This window comes from Hipposideros armiger, unplaced genomic scaffold (assembly GCF_001890085.2).
Source record: "Hipposideros armiger isolate ML-2016 unplaced genomic scaffold, ASM189008v1 scaffold_135, whole genome shotgun sequence".
Taxonomy (NCBI): Eukaryota; Metazoa; Chordata; class Mammalia; order Chiroptera; family Hipposideridae; genus Hipposideros; species Hipposideros armiger.
The window spans coordinates 1,382,037-1,398,800 of NW_017731485.1; the positions used below are offsets into that span (position 1 = coordinate 1,382,037).

Here is a 16,764-nt window from a genome sequence, read left to right on the forward strand (position 1 = left end):
GATAACACAGTGAGTATGGGAAAAAAAATGAATGATTAAAGTTTGAAAAAGGATGACTTAGGAGGGCATATCCAGAAGTGAAAGAATTTGGGCCAGAAAAAGAAATCTACAGCCCATTTGGGATTTTTTCCACACGTCTCTCAAGGGAGATGTGAACCCCTCCAAGTCAGGATCTGTGCCTGCTCAGCTGTGTGATGAGCAGCACATAGTAGATACCCAAAGAGACTTTCTGTGGAACCCAGCTCTGGTCCCTGGAAGCTGGGTGTATTCGCAGCATGTATCAGGCATCTGTCCCCCTCCTGCGACATGGAGATAGTGACAGAGCCCCGGTGCTGTTGCTGGGACTTGAGGGGACAGACATGTGTGACAGTCCCTGGGCAGCACCTGCATGAGACCTGCTTCTCGCCTTCCATCAAAGGGTGTTTGCTACGAGAACGAATGACTTCACGTCTTAGAGGCTTCTGTTTCGGTCAAAGCATGCCTTTCTATCTATCACAGGATCAATTTACATACGGAAAACGTCCAACAAGATGGCAGCCAGGCAACAAATGTTTATTCCACTACCTAACAAACCCTGCTTATAGTGCACAGAGCTGTATCGTCTATGTAACAGTCACGTGAGCATTTGCTGAATGTCTATCGAGGGCCTAATAATTAGAATAAGAGCAACTGGAAATCAAGCTACCGTCCTGTGACTGAACCGAGTGCTAATTTATTTATTTATTTATTTATTTATTTTTTTATTTTAAAGATTTTTTTTTATTATTGGGTAATTGGGGGGATGGGAACAGTACTGGGGAATTAGGGGAAGGGGAACAGACAAGTTGCTGTCGTTTTGTTCTTCAATCTAGTTGTGGAGGACACTGCTTCACTGGCCCAAGTTGGCACCATCATTGCGCTCCTCCCAGGCGAGGCAGATCAGTCGCCGGCTTCTGGACGGCCGCTCACTGCGGCTGCTGGCCGCTCACACTGGCTGCTGGCTACACACGGTAGCCCATGGCAACCCACTGCCACAGGGACTGCAGCCTACGCCATCGCCAGCGACTCACGGCAGCCCAGCTCCAGGTTGAGCTGTTGTTCAGCATCTTAGCTGTAGAGGGCAGTGTCACTGGCCCTCATATGTGGGATCCGAACCCGGGCCCTCTGGCATCCCAAGCGAGTTCTTAACCATCGCGCCACTCGGCCGGCCCCCCGAGTGCTAATTTATATCCTGCGCCTCACCTACCTTTCTAAACAACCCAACATGACCAGTATCACCATCTTCCCCCTTTTATTTATTTTTATTTATTGGTGTTTTTTTTTTAGCTGAGCCATCCTGCCACCTGTTGGCAGCTCAGCAGCAGCTCAGCTCGGGCCGGGAATTGAACCGGCGACCCTGTTGCTCAGAGCTCGCACTCTTGAGTGAGCTCTTAACCAACTGAGCCACTCGGCCGGCCCTACCATTCTCCTCCTTTTAAAGACGCAAACACTGAGGCTCAGAAACGGCAAGTACCTTGCCGGTGGTCACTCAGCAATGAAGGTGCCGATTCAGGATTGGAACACAGGCTGATCGGTTCCAGAGTCTACACTGGCAACCTCTTGTTAGGCTGCCTCCCGTGTAAGGCTCTGAGCTTACACTACAGATGCGTGGCTGTGTCCTGCTCTCTGAGGGCTTCCAATCTGGGGAGGGGGGAGGAGGGACGTAGAAAGCCAGCTCCATGTCAAGACAGAAGCTGGCAGGTCACGGGGAGGAGGACAGCATAATCAACTACTCTTTGAAACGTCAAGGACTTCCTCAGACCGATACTGTGGCACCTTCTCAACATCGCTAATGAGGGGCCGACAGGGAGGCAGAACTGTCACTTCTGTTCCCAGCATCCATGACAAGTGAGATTTGCGGAAAGGTCACGTACAAGTTAGTAGAGGAGTGGGGACAGTCAGCCAGACTGCCGACACCCAGATCCTGGTTCTTTGGGGGGGGGGTTGACAGAAAACAAGCCTAAAAATAGCATCTGTCTTTGCTGCATGTTGCAAAGAACCAAAACACTTGCTTTTAAAAATTATTTTTAAAACTAGCAGATGGCATTGGCCACAGAGAGAGAAGTGAGGGAGAGAAGGCAGCGGCTTGCTTTCTGCTTGGTGGAACTTGACGTGTCCCCTGCACTCATTTGTCAGAATCCCGACATGGCGGGGACAGCCCCACCGGGGTGAACGCCACGTCCTGTGCTGTTTCTACCACCGAGGGGATGTGGGGGAGCCCCGAGGCCCATCATCTCTGAGCTGGGCTGAGTCTGGCTCTGGCACACCGCCGCTCCAGCTACGAAGCATTAGGGCTGGCATCTTGCTGTCATCTCATTTTCGGAACCAACGCTTAACGATGGCCATGCCGTGCCAGGCGCTCTACTGCAGGGGATGCTGCTGCGAAAAATCCATGGTGCCCAAGCGAAGGATCCCCGACACGTGGGGAGACCACATACGCTTCCCAGCAGCAGTGTTCCCCGACAAGGGGTGAGGGCTCACACGTTAGCTGGGCGATGGACGCAACTGTCTCTACCTTTATAGTTTTGTGGCGATTTTCATGGGTCTGGTGAAAAAAATACAACCAGCACTTGAAGCTCCTGATTTTACAGCTATTACTGTTGAGAGGGGGATGAGAATGCATGGTTACAAAAGAGGAGAAGGGAGGCTTCCCTCACTTCCTCCACCAGCTTCACCATCTTTATTTATCATGTCTGCCTGCCTCATCCACTAACGTTGGCAATTTAAAAAATAATATTCTTAAGTGGCTTTGGAATACTTAAACATGGTTATTTAAAAGTGTTAAACTTCATATCTAACTCATAGATGGACATTCACTGTCACTGTGAAAACTAAACACATATCTGGAGTCTATGAGCTCTACGCTATATTCAGTCTGGCTTTGGGACATTAGTCCCTTAAATGACTTATTATCAAAACAAATGCCATTTGTCGGCGTCATCCAAAGTTCATCTCCCGCTCAAGAGTAAGGGTTGTCAAAACTTGGACACCACTGCCCGAGCCACTTTGGAGCAAAGAAGTGCATTTCACAACTTCTATTAGGCATTGATTTTTGCAAGTCATGTATTAGGTGTTAAAGGGGCAAAAATGATGAATCAGATGCAGGCTTTGCCTTCAGGGAATTCAGAATCTCAGTTAAAACACGGACACACGTGGGGTGGACAGTTAGCTCAGTTGGGAAGAGTTCAGTGCTCATGACACCAAGGTTGCCGGTTCGATCCCCACATGGGCCGCTGAGATGCACCCTCCACAACTAGATTGAAACAACTACTTGACTTGGAGCTGATGGGTCCTGGAAAAACACAATATTCCCCAATTTAAAAAAAACAACAACACATGCACACCTAACTCAAGCCATCACCTAAAATAGAACGTGATAAGACACTGCAGGAGAGGCGCAGGGATGGAGCTCTGGGGCTGCGGCCACAGTTGTGACCGCCACCAGTCCTTACACATATTCCTGCCCTGAAACCTGACTTTGGGCCCCATTCTTCCTATGACATTATTTCAAGGCCTCCGAAGAACCTCATCGCCACAGGCAGTTGATTTTTAAAAAAAATTTTATTGGGGAAGTGTGTCCCTCCAGTACCATCAGCTCCAAGTCAAGCAATTGCCTCAATCTTGTTGTGGAGGGTGCAGCTCCTTGGCCCATGTGGGAATTGAACCGGCAACCTTGGTGTTATGAGCCTGAGCTCCAACCACCTGAGCTCACCGGCCGCCCCCAGGCAGAAGATTTTGATGAGGACCTATTTGTGTATGACATGAAAGTCACAAAGTATTTATTGACTATCAACACGAGCCCCGGCCTGGCTCTCTCCTTCCTGCCCAAGACTTGTCACAGCTCAAAACTTCACCTCCCATCTCTCCGGGCTGATGACTGTTGACTTCCATGTCTGCACTCTCCCGGTCTCCTGGGCGCTGGTCAGTTCAGCTGGCTACAGGACGTTTCTATGTGGGCGTTGCACTGTCAACGCCAATTAAACACTCAGGGAAGTGAGCTCACCATCTTTTTCTTCAATCTAGCCAGTGTGCTCAACTTCTAACGTGTTTCTTCCAAATTGCCCTTGTTATTATTGTTTCCTTTCTCCTTTCTCTCTCATATTCAACCAGTAAATCAACAGAATTAAATATCTGTCACTACATCAAGCAAAATGGTTGGACAGTTTCCTGAATTTGGAGCGTGAGTATGAGGACAGCCTGATTGAAAATGCTGGCTGGGTGGGACAGGCAGGACTCCCCTGGGGTGGGGGAGTCGGGGGAGAGAATTCAAAGAGATCATCATTCTTCTTCCAAGACAACTGAAAGTGGGCTGTGATGTGATGCCCATGTGATAGCCAGGGGGACACCTGCCCCTTTTAATAAGATAAATGGACAGAGAAAATCAACACCGAGCAACTCTAAGAGCGTGGACCGTGTGCCTCTAAGGTGAGTGGCAATAAGCGTTTACCTATTTACTGATTTTTACTGATTTTCCAGGCTGGTCCGTGAGTTAATCCTGTCTGGAAGCTGTTCCTCTCATGGCTCAGATCTGTCTGTTTCTCTCGAGTGGCTGTGTGGTGCTCTGATGGGCATGAGCTGGTCCTGGGTTCAAGTTCTGGCTACACTGGTTACCACTGTGAGAGACTGCATCAGATACTTAAGCTTCCTCTGCCTTCCGGAAGCGGGGAATCATAGCTTCTCCTTCATAGGGGTGTTGCAAAGACATATCAGAGGACACACATGAAGGCCTGCAAACTAACAGGGCCTCATCAGGGAAGTGTGTGGCCAGCGATGAGCATCGCACGCCGTTTCCCTCCAGCCTGAGCCTCACCATCAGAACCACGCAGCGGACGCCCCTCTGACCTTGCCACAGCTTTCTACACCTTGTCCTTCCACGCAGAGAGAAGTTCCTTCAGGGCAAGAACCACCTCTCTTCTCCAGGATTCCACGGACCTTTGGTTCCTGAGTGAATATGCAAGGGCCGCCCCCAGGAAGCCAGAGAGAGCCAGGCTGGGTGCTCTTCCCACGTGCCCCAGCTTTATCTGCCTTGGTTGCATGCCTGCGTCCTTTCCTGCAGCCGTGATCCTGGAATACCTTCAGTTGCCTGAAGGCCAGACACCTGCTAAGCTCTCCCCAGCTTCCTCTCTTTCCTCTGCCTCTCCCTCCTTCTATTCTTCACTGAATGCCATGTTTGCAAGGCTACAGCAGGCTGTGTCCTGTTCCTGAAACTCAGTCTTCTTGGGCTCAAGACGAAGTCTCTGACCTGATACAAACACCAATTATTTCTTTTCTGTAGCTAAAACCCTTGTCTTAGGGGTTCCTACCAAGTCGGCAGTAGCCCAACATCAGCTGATTGGCCCACGAATAAAACACGTGCCCTGCGCTGAACCAATCAGATGAACTTTCCCATGAGTATGCATGGGAACCTGGGGAATCTGGCAGCTAGGCAAAGGGCAAGGGTAAGGAAGAAGCCACGATACCGTGAGCATGGCGAAACACAAGGCAACAAGCAGAAAGGCATGAGATTCAGGCTAGAAAGCTTTGAAGTTACAAGTTCTGGTTCTTCAGGAGGCTCGGGTACGGCTTTGCCTTTGGTTGTTTCCGTCCAATAAAATCCCTTTTCCTTTTGAAGCGTGACGTAATTTGGAGAAGGGAGCACGCTGTTTCTTGCAACCCAACCATCGCTGACTGAGGCTACAGCCACCGTTTCCTACAGCCATGTCCTTCCATCAAACCATATCCTCGGGGACTGCTGCCGACCGAGTTACCAGAACTTGGACACTCTTAGTGCTCCATGGACAGGCCGTCAGGGGCCAACTCTCCAAGCACAATCTCTCCCATCCCCTGCCCTGTCCCCTCTTGCATTTTGGGTGGATGTCGCTCCCAGCATGCCTTGCAGCTGAGTTCTTGCTGGGCCACGGCAGCAAATTTGGGGAGGAAGTAACTTCTGTCCTTCAATGACTCATAAAATCTAATTCTATTTAAAAAAAAAAAAGAAGAAGTGCATATGTTCAATTGAAAAGAAAACATTTAAAATAGATGTTTTGCTAAGGAGATTTAACTGCCTGTGCCCACTGGCAGTCGGGAAATTGCATGAATGTGCCCGGCTGACAATTGCCCCCAGGACAAAGATAATCCTTTTGCGGGCTATGCAGCGAGGCTCCCCTTCACCCCCCCAGCGCAGCTCCAATAATGCAGGTGGCCTCCACTGACTGCTCCTTATGCACTCAGTACATAACCTCTTTTAATCCTCACTCATTATGCCCACTTTAAAGACAATGAAAGCAATATTCCGAGCTGTGAAGCGACTCCCTGGAGGTGACACAGGCCTCGCTGAGGAGCTGTGCACAGCCCTCTGTGTGGCTAGAACCATTTGCCTAAACCCCACTCACCTAAGACCAGTTCATCTAATGAGCGGCTCTAAAAATTCAACCCCCTTCTGATGGTTGTCGCAGCTATTTGGGTATTGACGTTTGGCACATTCTGTGGCACATGCAACACTTTGTAAGCTGTTTTGTTACAGACGCTGCTGAAATCACACAAATTCAAAATGAAGACAATTACCCACAGAGCCCTCCCTAACTCCCTAAATCAAAATCAATGTTTCAATTCCATCTATGTCATCTTTGGATTCTTTTCTATGCACACGTTCGTTTGAACACATTTAGAATACTCTCTTAAATAGAAGTGAACAGCCTATATTTTTCTGCTAACGTCGTACCATGAATACTTTTACAAGATTATTTGATCCAATTGTCTAAGAATACGTCCGATGTAACTCCACTTTCCTAAATAAGTTTTTAGTAATTAAATTTGCATCGTTGTCAGAATGACAAAAGTTGTTTTGTATATTGGTGGGTGTCTTTTTTCCCTTTTATCTAAGTTGACCGCCTTCAGGATATATATATATTTTTTATCCTGTTAAGGATGTCTCATCTTCAAAATTCAAAGTCTCTGGCAAGACGAACATATCCACTTTGCAGCATGTTATACCAGAGTTGTCATTTTTTTTTTTAAAAAAGGTAGCTGATTCATAAAGGAATTCTGGGTCACGAAATACAAAATGACAAGCCACTCGGGCGACAGCGGGCTCCTGGCAGCGCCTCAAACCCACTGGGCATGCTCCCGCCTCAGGCACTTACGCTCCCTCGTCCTGCTGTCTAGAACACTTGGTCCCCACGTAACTCACAGGCCTTGCTCCCTCCCTGGCTCTGGTCTTTGCTGAAATGTCATCCTTCTCAGAAAGACCTTCCCTGGTCCTCCTATCCAAAACAGCATCTCTGTCCCAATCCTTCCATCTCTGTCCCCTTTGTTTTTTAAGGTGGCTATTGTTTATATTTTGTGTCCCCCCGTGAGGGAGTAAATGCCAAAGGAATGGGGACTTTATCCCTTTTCCTCACTGAGGTCCCCCCCCCCCAGTGATGCAGCTGTGTCCTGACACACTTACGCCACCAAATCACCATTTGCGGCCAGAATCAATAAGCACTGGTGTCCTGTGTCTTGGCAGCAATGACCAGATTTTCGGCGATGCTGCCTGCTGTAGCCTAGGATGCCACCCGCTCTGCAGCACCAACCTAGGAGATGGGCTCTTCTAGAAGGTGAGCAGTAGCCAGGTGACCCCCTTCACAGGCCTTCCCCAGGGAGGGGCATCACTTCCCGCCTGGCCCCCCCGTTGCCATGCTCACAACGGTTCGCTCAGATACACGCAGGCCCCTCCTCCACTGTAAAATCATTTGCACCATAATCGTTCCACTGTCCTTGTGGGGTAAGTAGGTGACCCTTTCATAGTACAAAGAACCCCCAAAGAGCATCAGGACACCTGCCCTTTTCACCCCCGAGGCTCCGTTTCCTTTGGGCGGAAATGGGGACAGTAGTAGCTGCGTATATGCGGTTCTTGTGAAAGTGAGGTGTGACCATGAGAGTGACAATAATTTACGAACTAGAAGGAACATAGAGCTGAGGCACAGGCAGGGTGGCAAGGCCTCCGAGGTTGGGGTCCTGGAGTCCTGCAGAGCCACTCCCAGCGTCACCGCTACCTACTGTGTGACACTGCACGAGGGACCGAACTTCTCGGAACACCAGCGTCCTTATCTATAAACTGGGGACAGTAACAGCGCCCACCCAGGACAGGGGTCAGGAAGATAACCGAGAAAGGATGGGGGAGGGTCTGGGGCTGCCTTAACCACCCAGTTCTGCTATTACTCTCATCTCGTGAGACCGAAAGTCCCAAGTGCCTGTCCCCAAGTCACCTCCTGCTGTCAGAGAAGGGCCCTGCTCTGTTGGTTGTAAAACCAATTGCCTGAGCACCTTTATCTTTGTTGAGACAGCATCTGCCTCCGGGGAGGGCGCTTCTCAGAAATTCTCAGCAGCCTTCCCTGGGCCCCCACATGTTCCTGTCCCCAGAATGGGAAAAACCCAGGCCTGTCTGTGGGGTGGGTGCTGCTGGGATGGCTCTGAAAAGCCTGCAGACACCCCGGAGCGGGGGGCAGTCGGGGCCCCCAGCCCAGTTACCATGGTCTGGAAGCAGGAGTGCAGCTGCGTCAGGAACGGCGGCTTCCCGGGCAGGGCCAGCACCCGCTTCTCCACCATCGTGCACTCCACGTCGTCATCTTGGATCACCACGTCCTTCTTGAGGATCTTCACGGCGTACAGCTCGTCTGTGCCTTTCCGCTCCGAGAGCATGACCTGGGAGGGACAGAGAGCGAGCCGGCAGGTCAGGGCAGCGGGAGGGGCCGGGGCCAAGCCGAGGGCCGCCGCCGGTCCCTCAGATCCACGCCGAGCTCCACCTGCAGGCCCTGACGCGACCGATGCAGTGTCCACAGACCTCAGCCTTGGAATGGCTGAACCCAGGCCACAGAGGGTGGCTCCAAGCGCGATTAATGACCAAGCCCCTTTGGGATGTGGGGCCAGGACCAGCCAACGCGGTGAGAACAGAAACCCCAGGAGAACAAGGACCTTTGCCCGTCTGTTCCTTGGTGGAACTGAAGACCCTGGAATTGTGCCTGGCACACAGTAGATGTTCAACCATTATTTGGTGGGGGATTCCTGAATGGGGGCCATTTGTTTCCTTATTCGTCTAATCACTCCATCTTCATTACCAGCCCGCTCCGCACTGGGAATACAGCAGCAAACAAGCACACACGCTCTGACTGCGCCCCAGAGAGGAAGGAAGGCAGCAGACATTCATTACCGGGATGATTAATGGGAACTCTCGATGCCCACTTCTGTTGTCCCCGGGGCGTCCCTCCATGCAGCTGTGGTCACAGGCAGGGCACGTTAATCGGTGTGACTCACGACACTTCATTGTTTTCACTGGTTGGGACAGTGCCAGAGGGAAGAGTGACCAGCAGGGACCCTTCCCAAGACGCCTCTTGGGAAGAACCTTCTGATTGGGCCGTGGACCCACTTGGCCACAGCTGACTGGTAGATGACTGACCTAAGCCGAGCCAATCAGGGTCTCTCTCCTAAGAATCTGCAATTAGGATACTCCAGTAATCAGCCCTGAGGCCCTGAACAGAGGACACACACACAGGTCTGCCCCGAGTGGTCCGTTTTGTCCACATGCCGGCAAAGAAGAATGAAACAGATGTGTGAGGAGCCAGAGGCCAGAGAACAAGTAGCAGCCTGGCTCTCCAGCTGTGGTTCCCATCTCTCGTGCGGCTTGGCTGCTTCCCATTAGAAACCTCCACACCCTGCAATAACGTTATCATTTTCATTTGTATTAGTTTGAATAGATTTCTGTTTCTTAGAGAGCCCGTAAGACAAAACTATTGCTTGAGAAGCTCAAGTTCTTCAGGAAAGTAAAACTTTTGGGAAGCCAAACAGCATCAGGATGGGACACGACCTAAAACAAGGCAAATCCCATTCTTTTAAGGATGGTGCCTCTGAGGAGACTTGTTCGCTATAGATTCCAAGCGTCACCTGTCATTCAATCGGCGCTCTGGGCAGTGGCCTGGGCGTCTACATTTTAACGAGCGCCTCCCCTCACCTTGACTCGAATCACTAAATGTGCTGTTCTCTGAGGCACTAGCAACACTGATTCATTGAACATGGTCAGCAGGTGACCACAGGCTCCTCTATCTTGATTCTCCTAACAATTTCTCAGCAGTCGTTAGTGGGGCTGAGAAGGAAATGTCCCTTCGCTCCTTAATAGTCTAACAAGCTTTGCTTTTCTCGTTTTTTATTAGAATAGAGTTGACATACAATATTATATTCATTTCGGGTGTACAATACAGTGATTCAAAGTTTACATACCTTACAATATGGTTACCACAATAAGTGTAGTGCCCGTCTGTCACCACTGATGGTCATTACAATATTATTCACTGCATTCCCTGGGCTGTACTTTACATCCCTGTGACTTAGTTTGTACCTCATACTCCCCCTTCACCTTTTTCAAGGAAGATGTCGTGTATATACATAAACCCATAATGGACTATTACGCGGCCATAAAAAAGAATAAAATCTTGCCATTTGCGACAACACGGAGGGACCTAGGGGTATCATGCTCCGTGAAATCAGCCAGACAGAGAGAGCTTTCCTTTTCAACAAAAATCTCTCTGCCCCTCCTCGGAGAGCTTTTCGAGAGCTTTCCCCGGGTCATGAAGTGATATCCTGGGGTGGTTTTGAAACCTGTCTATAGATACTGCCTACTTCACCATCTTCAAGATGTGTATGCTCTCTTCCCTTGAAACTGGGCAGGCCTGTGTGATGGCCTCAGCAGACAGAAGACAGTGGAAGTGACCCTGCGTGACCTCTGGGGCAGTGGCTTCTGTCTGTACTCTTAGGTCACCTGCCTTTGGAGCCCTGAGGCCACAGAATGAGGCCACGTGGAGAGGCCCTGAGACCAAATGAAGAGCTGGTGTCCAGGCGGCACCGGATGCCCCAGCTCCGGCCACTTCAAGAGAGACCCCGAACCACAACCAACGAGCAAGCACCCCAATTTCCTGACCCACAGAGGCTAGGAGAAATGACAGATCATTGCTGTTGCTTTAGACCTCTGAGTTTTAGGGTGATCTGTTATGCAGCAAGAAACATCCAAATTCACACCCCCTAAAAAAAAAAATTCATACATGCACTAATGCCACCCAGCATGGTCGGGGGTGGCCCCTGTCACGTAGGGTTGTTTAATTCCTGGGTCTGATGATGCACACTCTTTTCAATCCCTTTTTTTTAAAGCTTCAATTGAGTGAGGCGCCAGAGATGGAGTTCTTTGTGCCACCCCTGGTCTTATCCAGGGCCTGGGAGGGTGGCCGAGTCACCCACTCATTCAGTAAGCATTAACCACGTGTCCGGGATGTGCCAGGCACTGAGCGAGGCCCTGGGGATGCAGAGGGACAAGGTCCCTCTCCTCACGAAGCTTACACTCCAGCACAAATAATGACCTACTTCAATTGAGAGTGAACCCCTGAAGAAGAAGTGTGGGGTGCTCTGGGTTTCAATGGAGGACTTAGCAGGACCCAGTGGTCAGCAGACGACACTCTGACATGATGCTTAACAGAGACTGGAAGTGTCACAGGACCGGCCAGGCAGAAACGGGGGGGGGGGGCACATTCCAGCCAAAGGGAGGGGGACTGTGCTCTTAGGCTCAAACCACCTAGCTCTGTAAACCTTGACCCAGATACGCTGCAGGAAGTGCACACTCACGCTCTAGACCTCAGGTTCCCGATTCCAGCTGCCAGCGAGCTGACACTCAGCAAGCGAGTGTCTGCCGCCGACTCCGAGACACCCAGCAGGCAGAGCGGCCCTGGCACCAAGAACAGCTGCTGTTCAAAGGGCGTGGCCCGGTGTGGGTGTCGGAGGGGGGGGACCCATGCCCCATGGAAGGTGACTGGCGTGGGGCTGATAAAAGCACCCACCCCGCCCACTCTCTCACACTGTGCACCATCTCATTTAATTCTCACACAACTGTGCCGCGTAGGCACGACGGCTATCCCCACTTCACAGATGACGAAGCCAGTGAAGTGACAAGTTAGTGACTCGTCACTCCAGGAGGCAGTGGCACTTCCTAGGTCACCTGCCTCCCACGTTCATGCTCTTCGCCACCCCTCCTCTGATGCTCTGAGCCCCGAGTTGCAAGGTGAGGCTGCCCTGTCTGCAAATGATCACCTTTTCGCATTTCTTACACAACCACGAACACACCAACCATCTGCGTGTCGCGAGGAGCTGGGTCTGAGTCTGCGCTGCAGCCACGACTCCAATCCACCCATCCATTCCACGAACTCTGTTGGGACTCCTGGGCTAGGCACTGGTGACGTCCCCACAAATGGGACAGGCATGCCTTACGTGGCCGGAGAAGACCTTACTTCCTCCACCTGGGCCCTGGGAGAAAAAAGCAGCAGAAAAGTCGCCACAGCGCCAGCAGCAGCGGCAATGGCCGTGCTCTCAAATGTCCCTCTGAGTGGAAATGACCTTTCCCTCACTGTCCCATGCCATCTCTGGAGTTTGCACTTCAGCTCAGACCAGCGTGGAGGGGGCGAGCTGTTTGCTCAGCTGTCCCTTCATCTCCAGGGTGAGGACCCACACAGATGGAAAGGCTGTGTGGAAGTGACGTGCTTATCAAATTCCAAGCCACATCTGTCACCCAAGCGTCTCCTGGGAGAGATGTGATAAATCACAGTGCTCCAGTGATAACGGATAAAGTTGAGGCAAGGAGCGCAGGGATTTCTGGCTGGGAAGCGTGTTGTGATGAGCTGGACGGGCGCAGCCCGAGGGCCTCGTGTGCCTGGACCTGTGGCTCCTGGTTACAGGTCAGCGTTGCATAATTTAGGGCTTCCAACCGAGAACACCTGGGACGCGTCCAAGTTCCTCCATACGCTGGCTGCATGACTTTGGGAAAGTCACCTAGCTTTTCTGCACCTTAATGTCCTCGTCTATAAAACAGGGACACCTACAGTCCTTAGCTTTCGGTGGCACAGAGGGGACCTTGTGGCACCCGGTGTCACCATGCTGGGGAGCATGGTGAGTGCTTGACACCCGGGAGCCGGAGCACACTCCCAGGGCTGCCAGAACCAAGAACCAGGAATGGGGTGGCGTGAGGCCACAAGAATATATTCTCTCTCGGTTCTGGAGACCCAAAGTCTGAAATCGAGGTGTCGGCAGACTTGCTCCCAGAGGCTGTGAGGGAGACTGGGTTCGGGGGCCCCCCTCGCGCCCCTGGAGCTTGGCAGGGGTCTGGGCTCTGCTTATCTTCGCTCCCCTCCCTGCCGGCCTTCCCGTGGCGTCTTCCTGTGTTTCCGTGTCTGTGTCCGAACATCCTCTTCTTCTAAGGACACCAGTCCTTGGATGGGGGACACCCGAATCCAGGATGACCTCATCTTTGCTTGATCGCATCTGCCAAGACCCTGTTGTGTCCCAATCACGTCGTCATCACAGGTACCAGCGGTTAGGATGTGAACATCCCTTTCGGGGGGACACCGTCCCAGCCACCGCAGTGCTTATCATCCACTTCATCCTTTCGGGGCCCAGCCAAGGGGCTGCTTGTGGTCTTTTCCCAGCTCCCAACCGGTCGAGGAAGGACATTGGCCATGAGGGAACAGTGCTGTGTGTCCACTGCCCACTAACGTGAGTGGGCACAGGTGGTCAGGGACCAAGGGCCGCTACCCCATTCCCCCAACTTCAGCAGACACTAGCGGGAAGTCCACAACCCAATCCAGTCGCCCTCAAGTCCCCCTCCTCCATCTCTCAGGCAACGTGGCGGCAAGTTTGGCCAGCTGTCCATTCAAAAGACGCGCCGCCTCCAGCCTCCCTACTGGTCTAAGGTGCCAGGTCTGGACCCTGGCCTCCTGCAGCTGCCTCCTGACACCCGCCCCCCCATTTGCTCCCAACGTCCACGCACACTCTGTTCTGCCTGTAGGTGCCCTCACCCCCCGCCATGTGCTTGGTAATTTGCTCCCTCGCCTCGTTCAGCGTGGCCTCCCTGACCCCCTTCTCTCAAGTCCCCGTTGATGGCTCCCCACCCCTTTCCTCAACCTGGTTTTGCTTCCCAGCGCTTACCACACAGCGGGCACTGTGTTCATTTTTGTTTATGTTCTTCCCTCCCGAGGATGGAAGTTCCACGACAGCAGCTATATTGTGTGACGTGTTCACTGCCCGCGCCCCAACACCTAGCCCGTAGCAGACACTCAATAAATGCTTGCTGCATGAATGAAGGAGAAGACCTGAGTGGGGGAAGTAGCTAAAAAAAAAACCACCACCTCCATCTAGGTCACTCAGCATCTTCAGCGACTTAGGGCTTAGCATCGTTTCATTCACATACGGCTACATCCCGTCCCACCCACGTTTCCCCAAGAACTGGGGAGTATGGGAAATATGTGAACTTTATGGTATGCAAATTATACCTGGATACAGCTGGTTAAAAGGATTATACAACATATAGTGTGTATATATAAATGTATATATAGTATATATTGTAAACAGTGTGTGTGTGTATGTGCATCTGTGTTTACGTGTGTGTGTGTGTGTGTGTGTGTGTGTGTGTACCCTCAGCTCCCTCGGGGCCAAAGCATCCAGATGCATGAAACATGACAACAGCTCATATTTTCTATCTTTTTTTTTTTTGAGGAGAAAAATAAGCTTTCCCTAGAACTTAGGTCTAAAAGAAATATTTGCATGATGCTCTTAACAGTATCCCAACAATAGGGTCGGGATCGGGGTGGAGAGGGGACTAAATCGCTGAGCTTCGCGGGGCCTGCAAACTCAGCAGACACCCAGGGATCAGGAAAGGGTCCCTACCTCAAACTCAAATGGTGCATCTAAGAGGGAGAGACAGACAGACGACATTTGGGGCTCAGAGGGTCCCCAAACACTAATTTGGGAGAAGAGGATCAGTGAGCTGAAGTCGGCATGGGAGGTTCGAGAAGTTAAAGCCAGGTGTGTCCCCTGTGGGCCTCCAGGGGAGCCACAAGACGCCCCTCCTCCCCTTGGCCCACACCTACACCCACAAATGAGGGAGCAGACTTGTGGACCAGGCGGGTGCAGGATGGGGGTGCTGATCTAAAGCCAGGCGTGTACCCTCTCTATTGCAGGACCCGGCCTCTTTGAGGGTGCCCTGCTGTCTGGGACAGGTTCCTGCTTAGGTTCTGCCCAGTCCCTCTGAAGACCTTTAGATCAGCTCCACTCTGCCCTTTACAGCAGGTGGGGCCTTCCCTCCCCCACCCTCTCCTGGGCTGCCTTCCCTGCCTGCACTGAGCGCTTCCTCCAAGCTGCACATTAGAATTCCCTGCGGAGGTTTGAGAGGCTGGTGCTCGGCCACACTCCAGACCAATTAAATCAGAATCTTTCTTCTAAATTCGTGGGGCCTTCCTGTGCCAGGCCTGGCCGGCCCTGGGGGAGACTGGGAGTGAGCGGATGATGTCGTTGTCATCAGGGGCTGGAGCGCTGGGCGAACAGCGTCCATCTGCTCTTCCGAGGGCGCCCACCCACTCAGGAGCAGGGTTTAGAAGGAAATGTTGGGGCGGCCAGTTTGTAAGACGAATGTCACTTCAGCACCCTCAACTCTGCAACATGGCAGGCACTCCGGCAAGCTCTTCGATGTAAGAATGAGACTGTGACATCGACAGAGTCTGATGAGCTAGAAGTTTACATCTAATTAGAATCGTAAAATCATAGTGGGTACAAGTCCGGCTCTGGAATTGTGAGTTCAAATCCCGATTTTGTCACGTGCTTGCTGTGTGAGCTTGGTCACATCAGGGAGGCTGAGAGAACTCGCATGGGGAGCTGCACACGCTGCAGACGGGAGGGATGGACAGGCAGAGCACAGAGGAAGTTTAGGGCAGTGACACTACTATGTGTGACCCGCTAATGGCGGGTTCACATTATAACACGTCTGTCCAAACCCACAGAACATGCAACACCAAGAGTGAGTCTCGTGGAAACTGGGTGCTGGGTTCATCGATGGTGCGGGGAGGCATAGATCTGTGTGATGGACGAACAGTTTTCAGATCCGAGGTCAGGCTGACAGGTGTCACTAAGATTTAAACCTTTGAAAAGAATGCCATGTCACAGCTTGGCTTTAATCAAGTCGAACTTCTGCCCCATGAGCAGAGCACCTGATAGAGACAAGTGGATGGAAGTTCAAAAGGGAGATGCTTTCAGCCTATGAAAGTGCTATTGTTAAGCAAATAGCACTATAGCCCAGAGAGATGACTCAGCGGTTGGGAGGAGATGGAGGAGGCATAGCCTGAAATGCCCAGCCCCTGTGTATGACACGAAGATGTTTAGTTGGATTGTATAAGAAACGTTTCACTGTTTGGTTGGGTTGCCACAGGAAATGCAAAAGAACTGTTTCAAAACGCTGGGCCGCGTCCATCCTAATTACTGATATGGACCAGATATGACAGCATCGATAGGTATCAATGGGCGTTATCCGTGTTCTTGGAGCTGAAGTCAGCGTTGCAGACCTGGGTGCTTCATCAACGTTTTTTGACTCGTATATTATACGAGACAAAGCTAGACGGTCGAAAGAAAAGCAGATTTAATCTGACTGGTTTTCAGACGGTGCCCTGGGAAAACAAACCAATAATTGGTGCCTTCTGCCGAAAGAAAATGCGATGAGACACTTAAGGGTCCGCCATTCGTGTCAACCGTGAGGTGGCACACAGGACGCCTGTTTTTCTGTGATCTGACCTGCTCCGTGTGCACAAGCCCCACTCGTGGATGATGCCACAGGCACTGAGAGCAGTAGAGGCTGTGTGGCCCAGTGGTTGTGCCGTCAGGAGCCAGACGCCCGGGGTTTGAACCTGCTCCAAATATATTACCCGTCTCTGC

At 51.5% G+C, this 16,764-nt stretch overlaps 1 protein-coding gene across 2 annotated transcripts in view; it reads right to left on the reverse strand.

Annotated features, from left to right (window-relative positions):
• The window catches only part of PRKCB (protein kinase C beta), a 255,123-nt gene that overhangs the window by 38,843 nt on the left and 199,516 nt on the right, over positions 1 to 16,764 (reverse strand). For both annotated transcript variants that reach the window (XM_019649900.1, XM_019649899.1), the window contains exon 10: positions 8,509 to 8,682. In XM_019649900.1, coding sequence (XP_019505445.1) covers positions 8,509 to 8,682 — 174 coding nt within the window. The remainder of the gene's footprint in view (positions 1 to 8,508; positions 8,683 to 16,764) is intronic.